This window comes from Falco punctatus (assembly GCF_963210335.1).
Source record: "Falco punctatus genome assembly, chromosome: 2".
NCBI lineage: Eukaryota > Metazoa > Chordata > Aves > Falconiformes > Falconidae > Falco > Falco punctatus.
The window spans coordinates 58,094,559-58,113,958 of NC_137581.1; the positions used below are offsets into that span (position 1 = coordinate 58,094,559).

The 19,400-nt window shown below is 38.3% G+C and overlaps 1 protein-coding gene across 2 annotated transcripts in view; it reads left to right on the forward strand.

Moving 5' to 3' along the window:
* PCCA (propionyl-CoA carboxylase subunit alpha) overlaps window positions 1-19,400 on the forward strand; it is a 291,871-nt gene that overhangs the window by 163,470 nt on the left and 109,001 nt on the right. For both annotated transcript variants that reach the window (XM_080377685.1, XM_080377686.1), the window contains one exon: window positions 16,301-16,403. In XM_080377685.1, the coding sequence (XP_080233811.1) occupies window positions 16,301-16,403 (103 nt within the window). The remainder of the gene's footprint in view (window positions 1-16,300; window positions 16,404-19,400) is intronic.

The window sequence follows — 19,400 nt, forward strand, 5'->3', positions numbered from 1 at the left end:
TTCCTTTACTTTGATCCCTTTGAGCCCAACAATTCTTTCCTCTCATGCAGGTTTACACCTCCTAAACCTGTTCTTTAATATTTGCCTTGTGTGTAAAAAGCGTGCGCATGAAACCATAGAACTAACAAGGTGCGTGCTAATCGCCACATGCTCCCTCGTCATTTTACAGCTATTTTTAGCATAGGTTTTCCTCTCCATCTGTATATTTATTTGGAGTTTTGAAGGGCAGAAATGAAGTTGTGTTGGGAGATTTTTATGGAAGGGCAAAGTTTTTTCTTTACTTTGTGGGACTCTAAGCTCAGTAAATGCAGGTGTAACTGCATTCATGTGAGAAGTTTTATTGATGTTCCTTTCCTAGGATTACTAACATAAAAATGATAAGCATGAACATCAGCACCTTGCCTTGTGAAGTTCCTTGAGGCACTGATTGTGTCCTACTGTTTGTTTATGTAGTGTATAGCTTATTCTGGGTGCTGTTGCAGTAGAAATGTTGTCAACAAAATATATGGGAAGAAAAAGTCTTTCATTCAATATTGTCTGCATACTTTTACATGTATGTGTCTTGATTTGTCCATTCTTTAGCATGCTCGCTTCATTCGTGGTTCACAAAGGCTGTAGTTAAATATAAGATATTGATTGAAGGGATAGATAATTCATTTATACCTTTGTTATCGAGTATTACAGTTTTCAACCGTTTCTTTTTTCCTTTGATTCAACTGCAAAAGTGGGATGGGACGCAGAATGGCCTCATTATTGTAGGAGTATTTCTCTGTTCCCTGCAATGATTCCAAAAGCTCTTGCACACTTCATCAGTATTATTGTAATTCTTTGGCTGCAGGATATTTGGCAGCTGTTGCACCCCACTGGCAAATCCTATTCAGACTTCACTTCCATTCACCATTGCCATTGGAGAATTGATTTCTCTCTCCTCTGCTCTAACCTTTCCCAATTCATTTTGGATTGTTCAATGTGAAACATTTTAATTTCATATCATACAGCCATTCAGCTCACAATCCTTTTTTAACCTGTCACCAGGGTAACAGCATAGCATGCTTTCTTTAGGCAATCAAGATTTTATTTCACATGCTTAATGTTGCATTAAATGTTTGCATTTTGTTTAACCCTCTTAAATACTTTGAACTGTGAATATATTTTGCAGAGTAATGAAGTCTGATTTCAGTGTCAAGACTTCACAGAAATTGCCTTACTTAAAATAAAAAACTAAGAAATCAGAAGATGAATACAGTAATGAGAAGATTATTAATAAAATCCCAAATGGCTGAAAGAGGCAAGCATGCATAGAATGGCAAAAATATTTTTCTTCTGGCAAAACCTTCCAGAAGCTTATATTACAATTTTTAGACCTACACTTCAGGATTACTTTTACCTGTAAGTGCTTGTAATCAAATAAATGCAAATATAGGATTAACCATCCAATAACATGACTTTAAGAACGGAAATGTCTTGCCTTTAGATGTCAACCTGCTTCAAACTGCTTGCCAGATATGTGTGTGGAACTGTAAGCTGAATAGCAAGTGATTTATATACACCAGAATTAGAATTTAATGGGATGATGCAGTTGATTAAAGAAAGAATTTTGAAGTGTCTGGTTTTTCTGTACATGCAAATTGTCATGGCATGAAAAGCAGGCTATACTCATTTTATTGGAAATAAGAATAATAATGAATTTAAAGTATGTTATCATAAGTGATTACAAAAATTAAATGAAATGGACATCTCCATATATGAAAAAGTGTTGATGTCTTTCAACTGTGACCTTACAGAGCAAGTCCTGCTTGGTTTGGTAAAGGAATAGGACCAGCTAGGTTTGTCCCCATTTGTTTAGCTGGAATTTAAAAAGTCTGTAGGAGATGTCCTTAAAACACCCAGATTTTCATATCCTACATCTATGATTATAATTACGGGGTTTTATCTGTCATGTTCTAGTCTATTATGTAGCTATAAAAGGGGGGGGGGGGGGGAGAGTGCAAAATTTATTTTAACATGAGTGAAACTTAAGAAGATGGCATTGCAAATAAGCCCAGACTTTACTTACTTACACTGAAATAAACCCACTGTAATAAAAGCACTAATAATACACATTTTAACACATAGGAATACTAATTTTACAGTTTCTTATTTGCAAAGTACGTCATATATTTGTAGCATTGTTTTAAAAAAACAAATACAGAGTGTTTGCATTGCGTTACTGTACTAGGTGAAGTGTTTGAGTTTGCATTTGATACAGCTCTTTTTGGGGAGATGGCTGCTTATTATAGATCAGACCCATACAGTTGACTTTGTTAGAATGTTCTTTCAACAGCATATAACTAACTATTCAAGGATAGACATGCAGTTTCTTCTATTAATTTCCAAGCTTTCTGTCCACTTTCCTTTTTTCCCCAAGTTGTACTATAAGCTACCAAATATTATTACCTGCCAAAAGAGGTTTGGCAGTGTTTTGTTACTGAATTTTGCAAAAGGAGCCAAACATATGGTAACAGTTAATTTATTGGTTCTTCTAACCTCAAGGGAACTCTTACAGAGAGCATATTACCTTTTTATCTAACACATTTTAAATAAAAGAGCTGTGGCTTGACATTTGATATGCCAGTATAGAAGCTAACATTCAGTGCGGTTATGCTCAATTCGGTCTTGTTTAAGGATAAGATTGAAAGTGTAAACATACAAGATTGAGCTAAGACTTCTTTCTTTTCAACTTTTAGAGAGGCAGGTCACTTCTGCTTAGTTTTAGAGAGTGTGTGTGTGTTTAAGTGAAAATATTGAAGAAACATTTTCACAAGAAAAATGAGTCTTGCTTTGTCTCAGAAGTCTTGGAGAGCTCTTTATTCACTTTCTTGTTCAGATATTCCTGGTATGTGCATTAACAAGAGATAATAAAAAGCGCAATATTTTCCATTTCTTTATATGTAAGAACACAAGCCTTTTTGTTGCTTTGTGACAATGCAGATTTGTGTGATTCTAATGGGAGAAGTATTTGAGAGGTTACACTGGTAATTGTGCTGCTTCACTATCTGGGAGTTGAATCGCATGGCTGAGATTTGCACAACTCAAAATCAGTGATTTACATTTGAGGTATCACTCTTTCTTCCGCCTTAGATGCTGTATGTTTTTGTCTTTGTAACCCGGTGTTCTGAATCTTAAAACTGCATGGGTATGTCATCATATTTCAGAGAGCATACTTGGGATAGATAGCGCCTTAAATAAAAAATATCCTGTTTTCTGTTGGCTCATAGTAAGTATTTAAAGGCCTGGATATTTTCCCCTGAATCTGTGTTGAGAACACTCATATGACTGTTCCTTTTGTGATTATGGACGAATCTTTAATATCTTCCACAGACCATTCTTTAGTGGTTTACTTCTCTGTGTAATTAGATGTGGTGCTTGGAGTTTGTTTTGGCTGTGGCTTCCCTTTAACATGTATCTTCAAAGCCTGTAGTGTGAGAAAGACTGGGCAGGAAAGAACAGCGCAGGACCCGTTCTTTTGAAAGTAGGGATGTTTACCTGTTGACTTAGAAAGGAGATGATGACAGGTCCTTATCCTGTCTCTCGGTGGTGCTTAGTAAAATTAGTCTTGCTGCAGGTAGTAGTGTGATGATAAAAAGAATTTATTTGCCTATTGCGTTCTAGATTTAAAAAGCACTTCAGAAAAATCTGGCGTATTTGTTAAATTTTATCCTTCTCAGGCTTTATGCTTTTGTCTTTACCCCAGTGTTGTGGTACATATTTCTGAGGCTCCTCTCTCTGCCATGGGTGGTGACACCTTGGTCACATAGTAGTGATTTTCTCCAGGCCCTGCTGCCCATTATTCTGCAAAGCACTGAAATTTAAAGCAGGTCCTCATCTGGCTGCATCCAGCCCTTAATGTGCTTAGGTAAGGGAGATGCCATAAACCAACAGCTTTTCTATGTTCACTTCCTTGAACTAGTGAGAGCACTTCTCATCTGATTCCTACGTTTTCCCCACACCCTGCTGCAGCAAATCCTTTTTTCTTGTTACTCTTATCCTCAGGCAAATCACAGTCATTTTAAGATGTTTATTAATATTAAGTCCACCTTCATTCCTCTATTAGTTGTGATTTTTCCACTCTTTGATCTTGGACATTGCGTGTCTGTCTCTACTACAGGCTTCGTTTTCACAAGTTGTAACACCTATTAAGTGAACTGTTCTGAGTGACTTGAGTGAATCTCCATTCCAGTGATTTCCAAAGTTGTGCTAGTCTTATGGCTACTAAAGGTTCAGGCACCTTACACTGGGTATTACATCACCATTCCACAACTCTCTTAAACTTCCTCAGCTTTCAGTCATCTGTATGTGTCTTCCCTGAAGCAAGGGTTAGTGAGAGCTCATAGCATTTTGCTGTTTCACACTTCAGAAAAGTTGGATTGCCATGAGAGATGCTTGTGTGCACAGCCTGTAAAGGGAGCACAACTCTTCAGAAACAAGGCCAGCTCGTCTCACACAGGAAGGCCCAGAAGGGCCTGCAGTCATTTGCATTTTAAGGAAATTATGTTGGATATGGAGGAGACATTTGGCTTGGAGAAAACATGGCTGTTGTGTGTGAGTTCTCTCAGCAGGAGAGCACAAAGGAAGCGTTGGGGTTGAAGGCGAAGTTGTGAGAACCGTTTCTGAACATCTTCCGAAGGTATCCTCTCTCAGCTGCCGTACACTACTTCTGAAGGTGTATTTTGAAAATACTTTGGCTCCTCCCTTGCTATTTGGTTTGTTTCTTTACTGTTTATTGATAGTTTTCTATGTAAATTTTCAGGAGATACCGGTGGGTATAGTTGCAGACACTGGATCAAAACCAGTAATGTATGCCATGTCATGTTTGTGCAACAGCTTTACTTTTACATTTTCTGTTCAAAATGCGTCTGTTTTTTCTGTGTCAGAAAAAAGTCTTTTTGAACATCCTTTTGACCACAGACAAATTGTTTACTCATAGTTGTTTATAGAATATGAACATTCACAGAAAAATACAGTTTTACATATTAGCTTGCTAAGAAACAATACTGTCTTTTTTAAACAATGTGCCATCATATTCATTAATAACTGGATGTGTAAGAACTCATGTTTAAGAAAATGTGTTTTCTATAGCATATAACAATGTTCCTATATTATACAAAGGTGTGTATTATATATATTCTAAATGGGTCATGTTATATATATATATTATGTGTGGAAAATGTTTTGAATTTAGGAAATTTATTTCTTTGCCTTGTGAATTACTGAACTACCTTGATTAGTGCTAATTGTCTTGGTGAAAGGCAAGGAAGGAGAAAGATTTTCTAGTTAAGTACATTGTAGAAGTGTGACTGCATTCTTGTACTATTTTCATACCTTATTTAACTATGTACTGTTGATCATTAAGTATTGGAGTAGATGGGTATTTGGGCCACCTAGTATGGCCGTTTTTATGTCCCTGTGGTATATTGATCATGGTTCTTCCAAAATAAGCAGAAGGAAATCTAAGTAGAATCCACTTTGTGTGAAACTTCACATGCAGTTGTGTTACTGCCACTCCTTGGGTCCATCCCACCTACACAGCCTGGCTTCTCTACTTCAGCTTTAGTCAGCAGAAAGCTTAGTGGGCAAAAGTCTCTTCTGTTAATACCGAGATGAGGCCCTAGTTGTTACCAATTTTTTTGTCCTTCACAATCAACCCTAGTTCAACTGATAATTTATTCTGAAATTCATTCACATCTGATGCATATAACTTCAGCTAAGTAGGAAAACTGCACACAATTTTTTTCTTACTTGGCTTTCTTCTCTTTTACTTTTGAGACAGTAATATGAACAATGACAGGGTCCTATTAAAAGGATGAAAATATATGGAGGGCAGTAGAGATTTATCTTTTGAATACTCGTGACTTTGTTAAATAACAATTTGAGCCTGGGTTTCTGTGGCCCAGATTCATAGTGCCTAAGTAATGTAATAAATACAGGTAAGCGTCACCTAAAGGTGATTCAGCCTATCTGAAGTCTAACTCGTTGTGGAGAGGCACCTTTCTCTTTCCATTATTATAAAGGGAGAAGATGGTTAATATCAGGTGGCGAAAGCTCAGTGGTGCAAACTCTGGATCTAAGTTGAAAGTGCAGTAGAAGAACTATTGAAGGCAGTGAGTCACTGGAGCTCTGCTCTATTTGCTATAATTGTCCAGACATGGAAAACTAGTACTTTTTGAAGATATGCATGTTTTATGTTTTTAATGAACTCTTGGGGTTTTTCTCATCTGATATTTTTTTCTCTCTTTAACTTAACAGAATTAGTGGCATTGATTTTTTTTCTGTAGGAAGCTAGTGCAGAAGAAATTGAGAACAAAGCTTTAGAGTCTGTGAAACATGCCACATTTTTTATATGTTAGGGAGAGGAAGTAGCTGTCACATCGCCTGTTGGAAACTGGCTTGAGCACCTCTAGCCTAATGCTCTAATCACATTTGTCTGTGGTTTGGTGGATACATCATTGGTATTAGTGCTGTCACTCAGCACTAGTTCTTGTGTATGCGGTAAAGAAGCATCTCTTTGAAAAGCTAGTCACTGTCTAGAAAAATATATTGTTGCAAATCAATTACTGCTCTTGGTCAGTTTGTTTCTTACACTATGGCATATAGGATGGCTAGTAAGGGAAAATCTGACCAACCTTTTCTGGGACTGTGCGCTGTGCATTCTGCGTATTACCTGAATTAAGTCTCATAGAGGAGAAATCAGAACAGCTATGATCAGTACAGCTGTATTACAAAAGTAATCTCATTGGCATGAGATGGTTAAGCTCTTGGATATACTCTTTTGGTTCTGTTGCAACAAGTTTGCAGGAGGTGGCAAGTTCTGTGTAATGGATGAGCTCTTAAAATACTCTGGAATGCTGCTGAAATCTGGTACAAGCATTGTGTTTTCCAACATGCACAAAAAAATGAGTAGAGTTCGGTTTGAAGTTAACAACCTTTGGGATATTGCATATGTTAACAGGCTTCAGAGAGACCAAGTCAAATCATTGGTACTACAGACTGGCGGAAATTCCATACTTCTGGCAATATAATCTGGTTGGTTCTGAGGAGGCTGACAGATCAAAACGGAACTGTAATAATAGTTTCATTTAGGTCTCTCACCTAAACCTTAAACACAGGAAAGATAGCATTCAATACATAGTTTTTAACAGTAACATCAAAAAGATATTTGGAGGTGATGTTCTATAAGAAGGGATTTTCAGTTTGACTCTAATACATTTTGTTGGTCGGTGTTTTTTTTTTGTTGTTGTTCTAAGCTTAATATAGTGTATAATGTTTCCCTAGTTTGCACACTGTGTGGTTTGCACTGTGCGCCTTGAAGGCTGCTGTTCTTACTTGCAGTGCTGTCGCCATATTTCCTCAGAGGTGGCTTTATTCTGATGTCTTTCTTTTTCCTTGACTGTAGTAGTTGTCTCTCACTCCTGAGCTGGTGCTGCATTTAGTAAGTTGGGCAGGTGCTGACAGGTTTCACTGTATTGGGTCTTACAAACTTTATTCTTTAAAGAGGTGTTGTGTTTCAGTAAGATGTTACTATTGCCTTTAAGGGTGGGTATGACAGTCTATGGGTGCACATATTTATCTCTGAATAAGAGATGGGTTAATGTGTTTTTTGGGGATTAACCTTGTAAATTACTGATAGTTGGAGAATTGGGGATGTGTTCAAACAGATGATACTATATAAGAGGACAGAGGCAGCACTGGAACGTCAGGCCAAGATTTTTTTTCAACATGGAATTTTTAATTCTGGTTCTAAAGTATGTATTTTCTTGTCAAAATTGGCAGAATGATTTTTCACATGTGCTGCACTGTGCTGTGTTCTTATTGCTTTCAGCTGAGAGGAGCTGGCAGTTGCTAAGCACTTTTTAACATAACTCTTTTTCACTGGGGCAAATAAATAAGGGGGCTTGAGCCTGAATTTAAGTATCAAGTTTTTGTTTACCTTTTAAACTATGGGACAATATCTAAACTAAATACTGAGCTTATGGTATTGAGGGAGTGCAATTGCAGAAATTGTCATTAACATTGAAATATCTTTATGTGAATAAAGGATTCTTCAATATTTAATCTAGCTGTCATTAGTGTGTGTACCAGTACAAGTGAATTTCTAGTTGATGATGAGGAACTGTTACTCTGGCTGTATGTATTTGACTTATGATTAGTTCTAGTCCAGTCCTGTGAACTGAATGTGCATTTGTAGCTGAAGTATGTTGGGTGTAGTTCTGGAACCTGGCTTCTGTCTTCCTTGCATCAGACAAGAACCTGGTTCCTGTGTCCCGAGACTGTTCTGCACTGTGATCCAAAGCAGTGTGTAAGTGCAGACAATTGGGATAATTTGCTTTGAGAACTGCTCCCAATCTGAACTAGAACACTGATGTTCTCACACCCACTGTACATTGTCCTGATCACTTCTGAGATACTCTCCAGAACTTCTGCTGAAAAAGTGGGTGAATAACTGAAATTCTGAATTCTGACAAAAGGGATGATGGATTAAAGCAGCAAATGTATTTTCAACTCAGGTTTGCAGTGGTCAGTGGCAATTTAGTTCGAGATTAGTAGGCTACAAGTCAGGGGTGTTTCACTCCTGGGATGACTACAGCAAGCCTAACATGGAGTTTTCCTCTATATTTCAAAAAATAGAGTGTGGAAAAGCGTCTGATGTGTAGTTGTAAAACTGGATGACTATTAATGTATCAAACTTATCAGTAGGTAATCTTTCAATAATTTCACCTCCATTTTCATATTAGCAGTTTAGAGATTCCTTGCTGCCTATTTTTACCATGCACAGGAAATGTGTAATATTCTAAACTTAATGCACAGTGAAAAATAGCACATTAGTACTGGGCACAGCCATTGTTTGAATGGAGGTACAGGAAGCAGGCTGCCCAACAAGCAGCTACATCCCAATACAATCATGTTATATGGAAGGATATAACTGCTACTGGATGATGCTGATAGAAGAGCTGTAGTCCTCTCTACTGCATCACAGTGAATTGTTTTGAAGCTCTTTAATCATTAAAAGACAGTGAGATAATTATTGTGAGACTATTCCTAAATATCTGCACAAGAAGAGAAATTGAGAAAATGCAGGAAAGTTTGTACAGGAAAAGGAGTTTGTCATTTTCCTTTTGTGGAGTGTGTTATTATTGCGAGCTTTTCCAACTGCCCAAAGTAAACTCTTATTGAAAATAGAGGGTGTTAGAAAGACACAAAGTAGTAAAATTAAAAACTTTAATAGAGGAGAAATAGAATTTTTTTTTATGACAAACAGATTTTCAGATTTTTCTTTCTATAACAATTTCAGCACATGCAAGTCAATACTGTTGACTGATCTGATTTAAAATGCCTTCTTGCAAGTAGTTCTTTCTTTGGTAAATAGTTTTGCTGATATAGGAAAGATGGTTTGAAACAACAGATTGGAAGCACAGGCTTGTACATTACATGGAAAATAAATGTCTTTTCTCTGTGCTTTTGAACACATGATTTGAATCTTCCTTGCTTTGCATCTCACAAGTGCTTGCAATGAGACAAGGAGCAGCATCTCTTTTTATCCAGCATTACTGCTTGTGCTGTTTCCTTTTTCCAAGAGAAACCAAATGCTGAAGTAGACCCTGGCATGTCATAGGAGGGGAAATGAGTTTCAGATACCATGTTTTAGATTTATTTATTTGTAATTTTCAAGGTATGCTGGCACCTGCTGAAGGGCTGGGCAGTCTGACCCTCCCCTGAAATTGAGAGGTCTTGGGCTGGACTTAACATGCTCCCAGGATTGCCTTGTGTTTCATCCAGTTTGTTAAATGCAAAGTGCGTAGAAATTTCCTGGCGTGGGACCAACTGCCAAAATTCTTTGTCTCAGAGGATGCATCATCAGGCTGCAAAGCTGCATTTTCTGAATCTCCATGAATCTCTCATTCCTTCCTGCCATCAACAGGGTAGGATGATGACTCCCTTAATGCCTGGGCCCTGGCTCTTTCCCTTGAGAGGTGGGAGATAATGTGAACCCTCACTGGCTGAGGGAGACCTGATAACCCAGAACTTTCATTCTCTGGATATGTACATGCTGCAAGCATGGATTTGTTACAGCAATATAAGCAATAGCAGTAATCTTGCTTCCTTTGCCTGGTACACTTAAAGCTAAAAAAGCCATAAAAGATTTTTTTGAGCAGCATAGAATTGTTGATGTTTGCCTGCGTGCTCTGAGCACGCATTTTCTTTTTCAGGTGATGGAGACAGCTTTGGCAGAGGAGCCCCTAGTTCCTGCCCCCTGCCAGGCTGCCGCGGGAGCTAGCTGGGAAGCAGTCCGGTTACAGTGACCTCTTGCAGGACCCAACCGCTGCACACTTAGGAGTAGAAAAGGATGAGCCAGGGTGAGCTCAGGTTGTCTGCAGGGTTACTTACTGGTTAAATGAAGATCAAAGGGGTTGAGCCATACACACTTAGATCTGGGTAGCTAAATTCACCCTAGATTTATAAGATCTAGTTTTAACTGTTTCTGTATTTTGCCTTGATCTGGGGTTCCCTTATTAAGGCACTGGAGGTTTTTATTGGGCACTTGATTGCAGGCCCTTAGGTCAATGCAAATCACCCAAAAGGCTTCTGTTAGAGGAAAAGGAAGCACCCAGATGTACGCTGTTTTGAATCAAAGCACAGTGCACTCTGTAGCATCCTTTTAAAACAGTGCTTTTTATTTTGTAGTTTACTTTCCATGTAACTGAATTTTTTTCCTGTGGTCACTATTCAGATAGAGTGCATGGCTATAAATATTCATATTTGTTATTGATCTAAATTTAATATCTAAGAAAATGTAATGTAAACCCATTTTGACATAACCTGTGAGTAATTCTTTCACCCTTTGTCTGATCAGCTGGCACACAGGCTAGTAGTGGTTATAATTTTGTATGACATATGCAGAACTATAATTTACTCTAATGATGGTATATTTTCATACTCTAGGTGAAAAGGGTATATGTATACATACGCACAGATAAAGCAGAAAAAAGGAAACCCCATTTTTATGTTAAAGTGTATGTAATATAGGTAGATGGATTAATCTGAATATATGTAGAAAATGTGTGTGAATAGATGTAGAAAATACTTCAAATTGCTGAATAAAATATTCCCAGATTCTTAGGTTCCTTTCACATAAATTTTAGTTCTTAAAATAATCCTGTGAAAGTGCTGCTTTTATCTTTTCTGTGCAACGATGAACTTTTATGTTGGAAAGTGCTGAAAGTACTCAGATAGTAAAGCTTAGATTTTTGTTTTGTTTGGCAGTACACTTCTGTTTAGAATTCTTTTAATCTATCCATCCCCTGCTTTTATATTCATCTGATAGTTGAAGGTTCTGTGAAGGATATTTCTTTGTATATGAACTTATTAAACCAATAATGCTCAAAAGCGTGAGATTTACTTCCCCTTTTCCTTTTTTTACATCATAAGATAGGCTCTTGTTTGAGTTGTTAAATTTCTATTTGCCTTTCTTGAGTTTTTTTGGGGGGAGGGCAGAGAAAATAAGAAACAATTTATATGGTAGATCTAAAGTTTCATTAAAATTGCTTATGCCCTGTCCCAGGCATTTTAAGTGGGCCATCTGTCTAAACATCTCTCCATTTTTTTCTGATCATTTCCTCGACTTATTCATGAGCCATGGGAGGGCTCCTTTGTAGTCTCCATGTAGCTGGTTCAGTCTACCCCCACTGAATACATCTATGTGCTTGCATAACATATCTTTTCACAGTGCTGGAAATTCTCTGAACTTGGTTCAGATGAATGGCCCACTTTCTGAAGGTCTTTTTTTCTCCCCCTGCAAAGATTTGTATGCAGAAACTGACCTTGGTGGCTACAGAATCTAGCACATTATTCTTGATCATTTTACAGGCCACCTGCGGTGAAAGTTATGATGAAGGATTTCTTAATGATTCTTTGACCATTAACATTGTTTTAAGTCAATATTTCACTTTTATTTAACTGCTGAATAGGTAATTGCACAATTGAAAAACAGCTTCATGGAGTGTCATGTAACGTGGTTTTCAAACACTTACAATCTTTCTTAATGGGAGAATTTGTTACGATAGTTTGGGATTTCTCCGTGTTTACGTAAAGTATTATGCAGCAAAAATATGAGAAGTAAAGAGAATTTTAAAGTTTTTTTTCCCCCCGGATTAGAACTCACATTTTGAATTGGAACTAAAAAAAAATCTATACTCAATTTCCTGACCCTTTAGGAGCTGGTGACATTTATCATAGCTCATTACATCATCAACAGTAATCAGGAGAGGGGAGTTTATTTGCCACAAACTGCAGAAAATTGTAGTTTTATTGAGTTCCTTCTATCTGATTGGTTGATGACAGTCAAAATGGATGGGCTGGGGCAGAGTTATTACTTGACTTGCTTTTGTGAACGTCTGTTTTCTTTCATTATTTGTTTTTGACTAGAATAGATAATAGTTTAACTAGTGTCTGTTTTCCATGAGCCCAGTAAGTGTGTGTCAATCTAAAATTCTTAGCAGTGGTCTGCTTTCCTCACTGAAAACTTGCAAAGAAAGCAGGGGCTATAATTGCTGCATTATTATAGAGTATCTCCCCCTCTGTCTCTCATGGCAGTTGGGGATAAACAGGACATAATACACTGTGCAATGTATGAAATAAATTATGGGACTGTGGCATCATCTGTACTTGAACAAACAGTGACAGAGGTTAAAAATAAATAACCAAGCAGGCAAACACCGCCGTTTCTCTCTCACGCAGTTTACACTGTTTTGTAAGTTCAGTGCTTTTTGAGTAATGCCGTTATGACTTAGAGCCAGGCTATGACCATACTGTTTGTGCCCCTATTGCTTTAGAAGGCAGTATAGGGTACAGAGGTTCAGAACTGCCCGTTTCTGTACAGGGGGTTTCATAACACGCTTCTTCACCTGCCTCCTGTCACTGTGGCCACAGTGTTGCTGCCTTTGCTCTCTCCTCTTTGTGTGTAGTACTCCTGGCAAGGGACAACAGCGTACAGCTCCCTGTGGCCCTGCCTCCCATTCACATGGTGCTTGTCTTGCTGCTAAACTTGTGTCTCTTCCTGCAGCCAGTGATCTTTATATGTAAATAAAGTAATTTTTTTGACATTTCATTTGCCAAAACTGGGAGAAGAAAGCGAGGGCATGTTGAACCCTGTGAAAGACGTATTGTGTGGATTCAAATCTAGGGTTGGAGGGGAAGTGCCTGAAGTTTTTTGTGTCTTTTCTGATGGTAAAAATGACATTATTTTTTCTTTCATTATTTTTTTTTTCTCTGTAAATAGAGTATGTCAGATTTCAGCCCAGTATGTAGAATTTTTAAAAGTTACACGTTTTTTAAAATAGCCAGAAGTTTGGGAGGTTTTCCGTGAACTCTAGTGGAAAATATATTCAGAAGTCCAGATGTTTTCCCTTTGGAGGACTTAGAAGTATTCTCAGCTAAGGAAGCAACCTTGGCCAAGAGCAGAGAGATTGTTTCCCATGCACTGAGACTTCTCAGGCATTTAAAAAAAATCCAAAACACCCACAAAAAAAAAAACCAAAAACAAACCCAAACAAAAAAAAACCCCACTACCTCCAAAAAGCCCCTTTCTTAGCCTGATAGAAACGTTTGCATTTCTAAAGTAGTTCACAGACTTGAGCAACTTCCTTTCCATAGCCAAGAAGCTTGGACTTTGATCCTTACTTTTGGACTTTGTGATCTTTACTAGTACGTAAAAACCCTACAACCAACCCTCTGAGTCCCATGAAAATGGAGTCTACTGCAAGATAAATTATTTGAAAGAAATTTGATTTTCATGAGCTAATGTCCATATCTGTCTTCGTGTAACAGTAGGTTACAGTTACAAAGCCACAGGCATTTGATTAGCAAGGCTGAAAAATGTCACTGTACAAATGCATTTAGCAATTCCAGGGGGAAGTACAAGTTGCTATGTACTTGGTATTAGATGCAGCTCTGGATCTTGCCCTTCTGACCACCAGTGTTGCAGAAAGAGGAATTATATGCCTGTGTGGCTGTTTGAAACCCAGGCAAAGCAGTGATCATAGTCATGCCTTTCAAGAGGCATGCATCCTGTTTGGAGATACACTTGACAAAGCTCAGCAAGACAGGACTGAACAAAAATAATCCCTGCTGGAGAACAAGACTGTCTTTCCTTTGATGGCCAGCAGCCGGATTCATGAGGTCACTTCCAGTCAAATGCAATATGAAGCAGAGCTGTGCCAGCAAGGTTAGAAGGAATCTCATGCCACTAGTGAAGTGGATCTACTAAGCTGTGTTTGAGATGAGATCTTACCTCTTACACGAGAAATATGAAGTTGCTATAAACTGCTAAATCCTGTTGGTTATCGCAGTGGAGTGCCAAGGAGTGTTTAGCCAGACCCAGCCACGTTCCTCCTGACTGGTGCGCCGGTACCAGGAAGTGCAATGAAAACATCTCTCTGCTTGCTGCCTGCTACCTGTGCAGGAATTTCCTGTTCCTCCTCTTCAGGAACTCCCCTGTCTGTCGCATTTCCTATCAGCCAGTCTAAATGTTTTGGTGACATACAGAAATTTCAAGGCGAGGTGCTGAGAAATGTCATTGAGCCCAATAAGCCATAGATATTTCCTCAGATTTGTTGTTTTGACAATTGTCACTGTGTATTAAATGTGAAAGGTGACACTTGGCATCATTAGTATGGGAACAGGTTATTTTCAATATGTTTTCATGAACTTTGTGCATAGCGATAGTTACGAGGTGAGCCAAGATGTTTGGTGAAATCTGGTGTAGGCCTTACTTGGCTTGGATCCAGAAGTAACTAATGATAAGTATGCATCTACTTCTCTAGCTAATAAATTTAGTGTTTCCATTTCCCTTTTTCAGGCATGTTGCAAGGCGCAATTTTTGGAAACGCCTTGCTGATTAGGTACCTGAACTTTTACTTGCTTAGATTTCAGCTGTCTAAAACCCCAACCTTCTTAAAATAATTGTCGAAATTGTTAGCAAGTTAGTGTGTTATCCTTGACTTAGGCAGCTGATTTCTCCTGTGGCCTCTGTTCTGCCTGTTGATTCCACAGGGAACCTGAGCACTTCCTCTGGGGAGATGTTCTTCACTGGGCACCTGAACCCTCAGGAGGATACTCATGGCATAACACAGAAAGACGTGTTTCCAAGTTTTAAGGCTCTGAAGGCTGCAGTAAAATGGTGTAGTAAACTCTATAATGTACAACAGATGAACGGTGTAGCAGAAATTATCCTTAAGAAGATACCTAAAGATGATGAACTTATCTCTGTGGATTTCTGACAGAGAATCTAAACACCTGTAGGAGTTGGTGTGGAAGAAAAGCTCTACCAAAATAAAGTGTCTTTGTTTTAATGGAGCTTAAACTCCACCTTTGTACTTTCTGTTTAGGCTACTTGGTGCTTGCTGATGCTAATATGTGGCCACCACTCATCAAAACAGTTGTAGCGTACCTTTGGACACCAGTTGTTAGAACAAAGTGGAAGAGACTTGAGAAGTCAGGATGAGGGAACTGAAACAGAGTATACATTTAAATAGCCAAAAATTGTTTGTTTACTTGTTTCACTCTGAACTTCCAAGAATGGAGACTCGGCTCTTACTCCTTTGCTGCCAGGTGTGCTTCTTTAAGCTAAAGCTGAAAAGATTCAGGTTTCTTGTATTACCTGGTAACTAGTACAGCTAGAAAAAGCTGCAGGAGTAGGTATAAACCTACATGTGGGTTGTGATGATATATCATTATTTTTTCAGGCTTTTTTTAAGGGCTCTGTGGATGAGATACTCTTTAAAATGTGTATTAATTATAACATTACTTCTCTTCCTTATTTGGCTGAATCTTTTGTCTGTAATTGGTCTTTAATTAAGGTTTACAGAGAATGAGATGAAAGAAATAGTGATTATATTTTGCCCTGAAAAAGACTGCCCCAGCTATCACTGTTGCTATTCTCGTGCCAGCCTGGTTTCTCATCTGCTTTTCATCCTGTTTGAGCTAATTCTGCAGCAAGCTCTGGCTGTATTCAGGAGCCTCCTATAATTTTATCAGTGTACCTGGTGTGTCAAGGCAAATCTAGAAAGAGAGCGTATTTTCTCCTTATATGAGATTTGACAGAAAAATGTATTTAGTATTTTTTTCAATTATGCTTCCCAACTGTGTCTATAGTTTAATGGTATTTTGTGTACCTCTTGACCATCCGGTGAGGGAAGTGCTTCTGGTTAAAATAGGAGAAGCATGAAATCTCTGTTAAAAATTCTTCTTCTGTCTGTTTCTTTTTTAGAATTCCTGTTGCTAAATCAAAGAGAAGTACCTGGGAGCTCTCTGTGCGTCTAGGAGATGGAATTTACCCGGTTGCAGTTTCTAAGGATGGCTCATCATTTTCTGTAAGTTCTGTTGTTTTTTTCTTAGAAATTTGATATATTGAGTCAATGTATATTCCCCCTTGACACCTACTAAAATTTTCTATCTGTTCAGTGATCCAACATAGATGTTTGATTTGTCTTTAGCAGGCATTGCTGTAAATTACAAAACAGGACTCTCTGTGTTAATTCAGTAGTGCTAGCTTACAAAGATTTTTCTCTGTTTGTGCCTGTGGAACGTTTTTGTATCTACTTGTTTATGAAATCATTTTCTAATTAACAACCCTGTTTAATGTCTTGTTTAGAAGTAAGGTCTTATGCTGCCTTGTAGATATGAGAGCAAGAAAATAAGTGCAATGTCAACAAAAATTACATTACCTTGATGTTATGTGTAGTTAGTGATTACAAAAACCCCAAACAGATCAGAGAATCAAGCAAGTGGAGTGCGTAATTGTACTGCAGTGGAATTATTCAGCACCTCAGCAGTAAAACTGCGTGTAGTCATAGTAAAACACTAATGTTTCAAGATGTGCCTAGGTCACTTCAGATAAGTGTGTGTAAACTATTGTTTTTACAAATATACTCAGATAATTACTTAAGCGCTTAATGTTGTCAACTTGAAAGGCAGACAGACCATGACAGTAGAAGAATAGTAATGCTGTGTTCAGTAGTTCAGCTGTTCAGCAGAATAATGCCAAGATGCAAGCTGGTTGAATTGATTTATAGAAAGAGCTACTTTTGAAGTCTGTTAATGGTAATTCCACAACCAAACTTGAGATTTTATTTTTTTCTTTTAAATAGACAGTTGACTGGCCTAGAACCTGTTGAATCATAGGCAAATATTTTCCAAAAGGCCAATTTCTATTAGAATCATTTGAAAAGCCAGGACTATAAGGAATCTCAGAAGTCCTCTGGTTTACTTCGGACAGCAGTTTACTCTTCTTATGTGTCTTTATTGAAGAAACTTCTGCAACATTTTCTCCATGACATTTTTTATAGTCATAATGTTCGCACTTATGTTGCATTTAAAGAGATTTCTTTGAAAAAGGACATTTAAATTAATATTTCACACAGTGAAGACAGTATTGTCTCACTGATTCACTTTTGCTTTGCTCTGCTGAAATTTCAGTGTAAGGACATGATTTTCATGTTGTCTTTTTTGGTGATTGTTTTCACTTCTGTGAATTGAGGTAATGAAAACCTAGCCTTTTGTAAAAAATCTTTTTGTTGGCCTAGGTGGGGCGAGATGCCTAACCTTTACCTCTGTCACTCTGTATTTTACATATACTCATGATGAATGTGAGAGTATGAATAGAGAGCAGGCGTACTTTTTGTTCTATGTGGATCATAGGTGCACTGTAAAAAGGATATGGAGATGAATTGTTGTGGTCAGCACCTTTAAAAATTTTCTCCTGCTAGCATACTACTTTAACTGTGAAAGGAGGTGGTCATTTTAGTTGTAGCGTTTCTTTTAGAAAGAATTCCAGGAGGTCTTGAGCAAGTGTTTACTCAGTGCCTAATACATAGTGTTGCTCCATGGCAGTGACACTCACCCTGCTTGTGGAATGGCACTTCAGGAGCGAAGGCCATGTCTGCATGCAGCTTTTTACTGAATTAAATTCATTTCAGGCCCTAACAGGCATCCTGTGAACTTGGATACTACCTACTGCTCAAACAAAAAACATCTCTGCCAGATTTCAGCCCAATTTAGCGTTGGATTGGCACTGGTTTGTGTGACAGAGATAGCCCTTCCCAAGAGTAGTCATTGCCCCCAGCCTTTCCACCTTTTTATTGCAACCTTGCTGTGTAACAGCGGTCAGCATGGAGCTGCCTGCTGCTGTGAGAAAGGTAAAGGGTGGCTGCTGGTGTCTCTGAGCGTTGCGTAGGCCCTTTCTGCTGCGAGCCCTGAAATCTAATTCCCATAGCTGAACCTCCTTGAACTAGGAGTTCTGTTTAGCACAACTAATTACACAGGCATGCATCTGTGGACGTGTATTTTTTGAGAGAATTACTTCAGTTTCATTTAGTTACCTAAACTCTTGCTTATATTTACTTACATAATTCAGTGAAGATACATCTTTAAATCAAACTGAGGAAAGTTTACAGACAGAAGAGGCCTAAGCCTCCTTTTATGCTGTTGTCTCTGTTGATTGTGAAGGTAACTAAACATACAAGCCCATATGAGAGTCAGTCCCAGATTCCATTTACAGCTGAACAGCTGAGTTGTAAACTGCACTGTGTTTCTCCAGGTGGTACGGACTCTGAGAAAGGATGCTGAACATGTAATGCCGTTGGTGCTGATTTACCATTTTAACACACAGAAAATCATTCTCACCTATAGCACAGTCCAAACGCATCTCTCAGTTTAAATGGAACTGCTAAACAGTTCTGATGTCTTGCAGCAATATGGACGTTACAGGGCTGTAAGCCCAGTTTAACAAGGTGTATATGGACTGCTTTCCAGTCCTTCGGTTTGTTATTCAAAAAATAACAAATGAGGAGGTTCCTGCTCATGTCCTTGTGTCCCTGCAGTACGCTACTGCTGTTACCTTCTGCTGCTAGGTAAGGAGGCAGGAGCACCCCCAGCGTCGTGGGTGAAGAGGTGTGTAGGCAATAGGGAGGAAGTAGTGGTGCTGGCTAGGACAGGCTGTGTGCCCTAAAGGTTGGGTCAGAGGGATTGGTGACAGCAACTGTTGCGTTCTGATTCTACCCTAACCAAGCCTGTATACACGGGGAGAGATAATGCCTTATTTATTGGCATCTGGAAATTCCTTAGCTGGTGAAATAAATCCCAGTACGTGGATTTCACTGTGACCAGAGGTCTATCTCACTTAAACATTGAGGCATAGTGTATTAGGATTAACTCCTGAGCTTGGATTTGTAAAAAAGTAGGTAACTCTTTTTGAATACCAGGGTTGTTCAGAGTTGAACGTATTTTTCATTGTTACTGGATAAGTAGCCTAGGACATGTTATTCTTTATTAATAATTTTATTTTTGCTGGGGTTCTCCTGTGATTATAT